Genomic DNA, 8,999 nt, shown 5'->3' with positions numbered 1-8,999 from the left:
AGCTAGGGGAAGCGTTTACAAGCGTCCTTTGTACTATTTTTTTTTAATGCTTTGGCCAAGCTGCACCATGTGGGGTATTAGTTCCTTCACCAGGGATGGAACCTGCACCCCCTGTGGCGGAAGTGTGGCATCTAAACCACTGGCCCACCCGGAAGCTCCTCTCTTTGTACTGTTTTTTAAAAGCAATTTTAGTGAGGTATAATTTACATACCATAACATTCACCCATCTTAAGTGTGAAATTCAATGCTTTTTGGCAAATTTACTGACTTTTCAGACTTCACCAAGTTCAGTTTTAGAACATTTTCATCATCTGTGTGGATCACAGCAAACTGTGGAAAATTCTTAAAGATATGAGAACACAAGACCACCGTACCTGTCTCCTGTATGTGGGTCAGGAAGCAGCTTTTAGAACCCTACATGGAACAACTGACTGGTTCAAAAGTGGGAAAGGAGTGTGACACAGGTGTACATTGTTAACCTGCTTATTTAACTTCTATCCAGATTACTTTGTGCAAAATGCCAGATTGGATGAATCACAAGCTGGAATAAAGATTGTTAGGAAAAATATCAACAACTTCATATATGCAGGTGATACCACTCTAATGGCAGAAAGCAAAGAGGAACCCAAGAGCCTCTTGATGAGGGTGAAAGAGGAAAGAGAAAAAGCTTGCTTAAAGCTCAAAAAAAAAAAAACAAAAAACCAACCCAAAAAACTAAGATCATGGCATCTGGTCCCATAACTTCATGGCAAATAGAAAAGGAAAAAGTAGAAGCAGTGACAGACTTTTCTTTCCTTGGACTCCAAAATCACTGCAGATGGTGACTGCAACCATGAAGTTAAAAGATGCTCGCTTCTTGGAAAAAGAGCTATGACAAACCTAGACAGCACGTTCAAAAGCAGAGACGTCACTTTGCTGACAAAGTTCTGTCTAGTCAAAGCTATGGTTTTGCCAGTAGTCATGTACAGATGTGAGTGTTGGACTATAAAGAAGGCTGAGCGCTGATGAATTGATGCTTTTGAACTGTGGTGTCAGAGAAGACTCTTGAGAGTCCCTCGGACAGCAAGGAAATCAAACCAGTCTATCCTAAAGGACTGATGCTGAAGCTCCAATACTTTGGCCACCTGATGCAAAGAGAAGAGCTGACTCACTGGAAAAGACCCTGATCCTGGGAAAGACTGAGGACAAAAGTTGAAGAGGGCAGCAGAGGATGATATGGTTAGATAGCATCACTGACTATCCAGGAGATACTGAAGGACAGGGAAGCCTGACATGCTGCAGTCCATGGGGTTGCAAAGAGTCAGAGAGGACTTAGAGACTGAACACCACCATCCCAGTCATGGTCTCAGCCCTAGGCCACCGTGATCTGTTTTCTGTTTCCATGGATTGTCTTTTCTGGACATTTCATATAAAGAGAATTGAATATGTGTTTTGAGTCTGCCAAAATTTTGCATAACATTTTGGAGGTCTTTGTACTGTTAATATTTTAGTGGGACCCTGGGTGAAACTTGAATAAGATTTGTAACTATCTGATAGTATTGTATCAATGTTAATTTCTGAGTTTACATAATTGAATTAGAATTGTATAAGATTTTAACATTAAAGGAAGCTGGGTGATAGGAAATGTGTGCTATTTTTGCAACTTTTTTGGTAATAAAATAATTGCAAAGTAAATCTTTTTATAACTTAACCTTGGGGTCTGAGTTGTTCACTGCTTATGCTTGTCTATGGTAATGAGAGTGTGGTTTCTTTTCAACAGAATGGTTTGGCTGGCCTTTCCATTTCCAGAGATCCTTGGTGAGCTCAGTTTCCAGGATGTTCTTCAGGGAAAAGTAGGGGCTAGTACAGGGGCAATGGCACCCCACTCCAGTACTCTTGCCTGGAAAATCCCATGGACGGGGGAGCCTGGTGGGCTGCCGTCTATGGGGTCACACAGAGTCGGACACGACTGAAGCGACTTAGCCGCAGCAGCAGCAGTACAGGGGCATAGGCCTGAGTTACTGAGGCATGGCCTGCAGGGGTTTCAGTTCAGTTAAATCGCTCAGTCGTGTCTGATTCTTTGCAACCGCATGGACTGCAGCATACCAGGCTTCCCTGTCCATCACCAACTCCTGGAGCTTGCTCAATCTCATGTCCATTGAATTGGTGACGCCATCCAACCATCTCATCCTCTGTCATCTCCTTTTCCTCCTGCCTTCAATCTTTTCCAGCAACAGGGTCTTTTCTAATGAGTTGTTTCTTTGCATCAGGTGGCCAAACTCTTGAAGCTTCAGCCTCAGCATCAGTCCTTCCAACGAATATTCAGGACTGATTTCCTTTAGAATGGACTGGTTTGATCTTGCAGTCCAAGGGACTGTCAAGAGTCTTCTCCAACACCACAGTTCAAAAGCATCAATTCTTCAGCGCTCAGCTTTCTTTATGGTCCAACTCTCACATCCATATATGACTACTGGAAAAACCATAGCCTTGACTAGACGGACCTTTGTTGGCAAAGTAATGTCCCTGCTTTATATATGTTATCTAGGTTGGTCATAGCTTTTCTTCCAAGGAGCAAGTGTCTTTTCATTTCATGGCTGCAGTCACCACATGCAGTGATTATGAAGCCCAAGAAAATAGTCAGTTTCCATTGATTCCCCATCTATTTGCCATGAAGTGATGGGACTGGATGCCATGATCTTAGGGTTTCTTCAGGGGTTTAGGGAGGGGCTTTTTCACTGCCCTTCAATGTTGGCACTTCCAGGGCTGGCTGCTAAGGAGGGTGAGTGGGTGGCTTCTGCATGGAAGGCCTTAGGCTCAACCTCTGTCAGCCTGAGCAAGGTCCAACCCTGAGAGACTGCGGAAGCTCAGAGAGAGGGAGGTGTGGATCAAGAGATCTGGAGAGGGTTTCAGGGGCTGAGCCCACAGCTGTTGCCTGGACATCTGCCCAGGGACTTCCTCAGAAGCTGCTGATAATTAGGCCTCAGCTTCCTGCTGCCAGCTCAGAACAGAGTCTGTCTCGGTTCAGAGGAAATGAGAGCTTGTCAGAGAAGACAGCCTGAACATGTGCAGAGACGCATGGACACACAGAGGTCCATGAACAAGCTTCAAAATAATCGTAAACACCTTGACCCATGGGATCGCAGCATGGAGACACACAGGTTCCTGTGAACACTGGCACACAGCCCACCCGTGGCGCATGTGTCCCACCCTTCAGGGAGCCTGTCTAGGGCTGGAGGAAAGATCAGAGCAGGGGTCCTAGTAGGGGCTGAACTGGTGGAGAGAGCTGGAGGACGCATCCTGCATCTGCTCCCTGGTCCTCCTGTCTCTGTTTCAGTCATTTCCACATCACAGAGCACCTACTAACTGCTACGGGAAGACTTGTCCAAAGCAAGCCCAGACTTGGAGACCCACCCCTGCTCCTGAGGAGCTCCCAGCAACCCCAGCTGGTGTGCAGCTGGTTCTCAGGGGACAGTGATGGACAAAGAGCATTCGCTGGGTGTTGAGCAGGTGATGAGAGGCCAAAGGGAATTCTTGGGGAGCCTAACAGGCAACAAAGCCCTCAGGCTGGAACCCAGGCTTGGGCGGCGAGGGCGGAGGTCCCCAGGTCACAGCACCATGATACACGGAGACTCTCCAGTGGGACCAGGCAAAGGGGTGCCAGGGCGTCCTGGCAGCCCACCAGCCAGTGCAGCAAAGGCGGCCCCAGAATCCAGCTGCTCGGTCCCTCCCACAGCATGGCTCGTGCTCGCTTGCCAGTCTGGACTCTGTTGCCACTGACCAAAACCCACTTCAAACCAACTTGAGCAAAAAGGAGAAGTGACCGTTTTACAAAATGGAAAAGTTGAACAGTCAGGGGGTTGTCTCAGGCAAGGTGGCCCCAGGGCTTCAGGACATAAGCTGCCTCTCTTCTCACAGCCTACCCCTGGGTTGGCTCTGTCTTCCTCAGGATGACGAGAGGCTGGAAGTTGCCCTCAGGAATCTCCCTCCCATTCCGAGTTCCCCTCCCCAAAGTTCTAAGGAAGTTGCCAGGACTCCGGCTCACCATCTTGGGTCAGCCCTGGGCCCCACAGGCAGTTTTGGCCCACGTGTCCGTCCCGCAGGCCTGGGGGTGGGAGGCGGCTGTCCAGGGCTCAGAAGCTGAGTGTGGGCAGAGCTGAGGCTTCACGAAGAGGGATGCTGGGCAGGCAGAAATGGCAGGTGACTGTGGGTACCAGGGCCAGAGGCCCAGAGAGGACAGCTTCAGACATCCCGAGGGGGCTGACCAGGCCAGCCCAGTGGCCTTTGGGATGGCCCACGTGCATGGAGCCCAGGCAGCTGTAGAACTGATGGACATCAGGTTTTCTGGAAGGGAGCGAGGACTTGGCTGTGCCCGTGTGGGTTGGGTGCTTGGAGTACCTTGTAGTCGGAGTTGCATGTTATAAAACAACCCCAGCTGGGGAGTGGGAGATACAGGAGTGGGTTGATAGGGGGCCAGGGCCAGGAGTGCATGAGGGGCCCGTGACCCGTGGCCAAGCAAGAGGTGACTGGGGCAGGGTGCCTTGGAAAGCGGCACAGGGGGTGGATTTGAGAATGAATGGGACTTGGGAAATGGTGGCGATGGGTGGTTCAAGTAGGAGCGTCTCGATTCCTGAGATCAGATCCTGGACAAGAGAAGGTCTGGAGGGCCAGGTGGGATCTGCTGCTATTGTGGGGCCTTTGGGGACACTCGGGTGATCTGGCAGCTGAAGCAAGCCTAGGGTGGACAGTTTGAGTTCTGCCAGCGCAAGGCTAGGCCAAGAAGGGCCAAAAGGACTGGGAGGAGGAGGCTGGGCTGTCCCCAGGCAAACACTCTCTCCTGCCCAGGCTCCATGTGGTCCTGTTTCCGCCTGCTCAGCTGCCCAGGCTGTCCCAGGCTGTGGCCACGCCCCTTCCCACCCTCGGCCACTGAGGAGGGGCGGGGAGAGCGGGCCACTCTTCCTCTCCCTGGCCAGCCTCGGAGCAGCAGACAGGGTGATAAAGCCCCGCAGATAACCCGCTCACAGGCCAGCCTGGCCCACCAGAGCCGCCGCCACCATGAGGGACGAGGTAGCTCTTCTGGCCTCTGTCACCCTCCTGGGCGTCCTGCTGCAAGGTGGGCTGGCTCCTGCTCGGGAGGTGGGTGGGCCTCAGACTCCTTCCTCCCTCCAGGCTCTGGGCAGGGTCGGGGGGGAGGGGTGCTGGAAAGGCCAGGCCTAGGTGAGGGACAGCCCAGACTCCCAGTACTCGAGCTCTGCTGGCCCCAGAGGAAGGGATGCTCCAGGGCTGAAGGCCTGGCACTTTCCCCAAGTGGGAAGGGGAGAGGCCCTGGAGGGGTGTCTGCAGGGCAAACTGTGAAACTCTGGGCAGGGACCAGGGCTGAGAGGTGCCTGACCTAGGGGATGGGCAGGGAAATGGAAAAGGCTCCTGAGGGATGAGGGAGGTAGGCATGCGGGATGCCTGGCTTGGGGCTGGGGGTGGTCCCCTGAGCAGCATAAAGAGCCCTGGAGGAGGGCAGGGCTTTCAGTGAGAAAGTGGGGCATCCAGCCATGTTGGACTGAGCAGGAGGGCAGGGTGCCAGTATGAAGGGATGTTCTGGTGTTGGGTATAGAAGTGGGACAGCCATGGGCCTGAGGCAGCCCTACTCCAGATGCCCGCTGCCCTCTCCAACTGTCTCTTCTCTGGGTGTCCCAGTGGGAGGACCCCATCCCCTGGCCCTGCCTTCAAAGGCACTCTTTTTATCCTGGAAGCTGGACAGGGTTGAAACCCCCAAAGGTGCCTGCTGAGTGCTCTTTTCAGATTGGCCGTAGATGACACATTCCTGGGACAGACATGCCCTAGGACAAGACACAGCCTGAGGGAGGGGCCCTGGAGCCGCTGAGCACACAGACTGAGTTGATCTCCAGCCATACCAGTGAGCTCACCCATCAGGTGGCCCTGCATGGTGCTGGCAAGGCCACCCTTGGTATTCACAGGGCACTCAGGTTGAGCCCTACAGGAAGCCTGGTACCAAGGGCATCAGAGCCACAGAATTTGCAGGAAGATAGTTGGAGACACCCAGTACTGCAACTGTGTGTGTGGTGGGCACCTGGCCTGCGACCAAGTAGAAGGGTTCCTGTGCACTCAGGCTCTCAAGAGTCAGCCCCCACTCTCTCTGTACCCATGGGTGTCGGAAGGCAGAGGGGCAGAGGCCGGTGGTTTGGAGCTGGACTAGAACAGTCCCAGCTGTTAACCACCTGAGGGCAGAGGAGAGGGTATCTAGACCCCGACTGAGGCAGGGTCCAGAGAGCCTGAACAGAGAAACCGAGGCAGGACAGGACGCCACAGTTTGCAGGCACAGCAATCCAGGAGGCCCCTCCTGGTGAACTCTGTGGGTGGGGGAGCAGGGACGATGGCCACAAGGTGTGTGCTCCTTTGAATCTGGAAGGATGCAGCCAACTGTGGCTCAGTTGGTAAAGAACCTGCCTGCAAGACAGGAGACCCAGGTTCGATCCCTGGGTCGGGAAGATCCCCTGGAGACGCAAACGGCAACCCACTCCAGTATTCTTGCCTGGAAAATCCTTTGGACAAAGGAGCTTGGTGGGCTACAGTCCATGGGGTCTCAAAGAGTCAGACAGGACTGAGCGACGAACACTTTGGCTGTCGGCCACAGTCCCTGCCTAGAGGGTGGGAATTGGGTATCTGCTTGCATTTTGCAAGTCAAACTAACTCAGGAGCAAAGTCCTTTCGAGGGCAGGTGTCCTGTGAGGTGTCATCCCTTCCTCCTACACTCACTGGGCTGGACAGGACCTCTCAGAGCCCCAGGCCCACACCCTGCCCTCCCTATTGAGTGTCATGGACACCGGAGACGAGCGGGGTCCGGTGGTCCTCTTATGTTGGGCTTTAAAGGGGAGTCTCCACGAGCAGGGCATGGAGCAGGGATCAGGGAAGATGCGCAGCCAGGCCGGGAGTCAGGATGCGGAGTCTGACTCCTGCAACACCTCCGTCCCCAGCCTACTTCTCTCTGCAGGTGATCTCGGCGCGCAGGGCCTTCCGCGTGTCGCCGCCGCTCACCACCGGCCCGCCGGAGTTCGAGCGCATCTACCGAGCCCAGTGAGCCGCGGCGGGAGGGCGCGGGGTGGGCAGCGAGGCAGCCCCCGGGCGGGCAGGCTCTGAGGAAGCAGGCCGGCGCCCTCATGCTAACCCCGCCCGCACCGCAGAGTGAACTGCAGCGAGTACTTCCCGCTGTTCCTCGCCATGCTCTGGGTGGCCGGCATCTTCTTTCACGAAGGTTTGGACACGGGCTAGGGGCGCGTGCACTGGAGCCTGGGGGTCCCCGCAGCATCGGGCTCACCTCAGCCTGCCCTGCCGTCCCCTCCCCTGCCCCAGGTGCGGCAGCACTGTGTGGTCTGGTCTACCTGTTCGCACGCCTACGCTACTTCAAGGGCTACGCGCGCTCTGCGCAGCAGAGGTGAGAAGCGGGGCGGGGCGGCTCCCTGGAGGTCCGCCGGGGCGGGGAAAGGTGGTAGATGGGCAGGACGGTGACGGCTGAGGCCGCCAGCGGAGTGCGGGCGGGACCGGGCTGCTGGTTGGAGGCGGGTCCCTTCTGGGGTCCAGTGGGCGGGCTCCCGGTGGAGACGGGCTGGTGGGGTCGGGCTGGGCTCGGCGTCCTGCCCCGCCGCCGCTGAGTCCCACTCGCAGGCTGGCCCCGCTGTACGCGAGCGCGCGCGCGCTCTGGCTTCTCGTGGCCCTGGCGGCCCTTGGCCTGCTCGCCCACTTCCTCCCGGCCGAGCTGCGCGCCGCGCTCCTTGGACAGCTCCGGAAACTGCTGCTGAGGTCCTGAGACGGAGGACGCCTGGACAACGGATCTGCAGTTGAGCCGGAGCCTCCTCCAGTTTCTCATTAAAGCGTCCATGACAGGACCCCGAGTGTCTCGGTCGAAATGTGTCGCGCAATGCGGGTTGTAGAGCGTGCAGGGGCCTAACTTCAGCCGGTAGCAGATGAGTGGGCTGCCTGGCGGAGGCGGGTCTGCGAAAGGAACGAGGCCGCCCCTCTCCACCGCCTTCCCCTTCCCCCCGCCCCGCCCCGGGGGAGCTCAATCAGGTCCCGGGTCCTGTCCTGTTCCCAGACCCCCGAGACACACGCTCGGGGCGCAGGCGCCCTTTCCCGCCGATGCTCACCCAGGGCTTCTCACTGCGGTCAGTGCTTTCCTCGCCTGTCCCTCTCCTATGAATCCTGCCTCTCCGCTGACCCTCAGCCGCCCTATTCCGTGTACCCTGGCCTTCACAGCCAACACAAGGGACTTTTTGGGATCGGTACTGGGTTACCAGCATCTAGATGCCTAGGTGCCACAGTGGTAAAGAATTCACTTGCTGATGCAGGAGACACAGTAAACATGGGTTCCATCCCTGGGTAGGGAAGATTCCCTGGAGGAGGAAATGGCAATCCACTCCACTATTCTTGCCTTGAAAATTCCATGGACAGAGGAGCGTGGTGGGATGGGGTCACCAGAGTCGGGCGCGACTAAGCACAAGTGTTCTGGGCAACCTGCTGCAGCCGGTAGAGCTGGGAAAGACAATGAATGTAACCAATTTGGTTGATTGGCGTGCTCCAATATTCTTGCCTGGAGAATCCCAAGGACAGAGGAGCCTGGTGGGCCACAGTTTAAGGGTTTGCAAAAACTCGGACAGGACTGAAGCAGCTTAGCACGCACGCACAGGCGCTCTCCGGTGAACGTTTGGGAGTCTTGGGGCCCAGATCTAAGGAATGCCCACCAGGAATAGTCCCTAAAGAGGTGGCTTTTAACTGAGAATGGAGAGGAGAGGAACCAGGTAACAGCAAAGGCCCTGAGCTGGCTGAGAGACCCTAAGATGGGTCAGAGACCAGGGACTGGAGCAGGGCCTTGGAAACGGGGGTCAAAGCAGGGCGAGACCCACGAATGCGTGGGGAGAGGAGACAGGGGTGTGCCTTTGTTTGAGAGGCGGGTGCAGGCACTTCCATAGCTATGATGGGTGCTAGGGGGGGGGCTCTGAGGAAGGTCATTTTGG

The 8,999-nt window shown here is 55.6% G+C and overlaps 1 protein-coding gene across 3 annotated transcripts; it reads left to right on the top strand.

The window, feature by feature from the left end:
• Positions 1-4,922: 4,922 nt before the first annotated feature.
• On the top strand, positions 4,923-7,874 carry LTC4S (leukotriene C4 synthase). 3 transcript variants are annotated; one of them, XM_070792327.1, is made up of 5 exons: positions 4,923-5,112; positions 6,983-7,065; positions 7,173-7,243; positions 7,342-7,423; positions 7,654-7,874. In XM_070792327.1, the coding sequence occupies exons 1-5, from the start codon at positions 5,032-5,034 to the stop codon at positions 7,793-7,795; spliced, it is 459 nt and encodes a 152-aa protein (XP_070648428.1). In that variant the 5' UTR covers positions 4,923-5,031; the 3' UTR covers positions 7,796-7,874. The 3 variants fall into 3 exon arrangements, with proteins under 3 accessions (XP_070648428.1, XP_019819117.2, XP_070648429.1); XM_019963558.2 differs by having other exon boundaries at positions 4,925-5,089; positions 6,966-7,065; XM_070792328.1 differs by having other exon boundaries at positions 4,928-5,043.
• The last annotated feature ends 1,125 nt before the right edge of the window (positions 7,875-8,999 follow it).

Source organism: Bos indicus, chromosome 7, assembly GCF_029378745.1.
Source record: "Bos indicus isolate NIAB-ARS_2022 breed Sahiwal x Tharparkar chromosome 7, NIAB-ARS_B.indTharparkar_mat_pri_1.0, whole genome shotgun sequence".
Lineage (NCBI taxonomy): Eukaryota > Metazoa > Chordata > Mammalia > Artiodactyla > Bovidae > Bos > Bos indicus.
The sequence above is the reverse complement of the archived record's forward strand: the minus strand, read 5'-3'. Positions and strand labels throughout refer to the sequence as shown.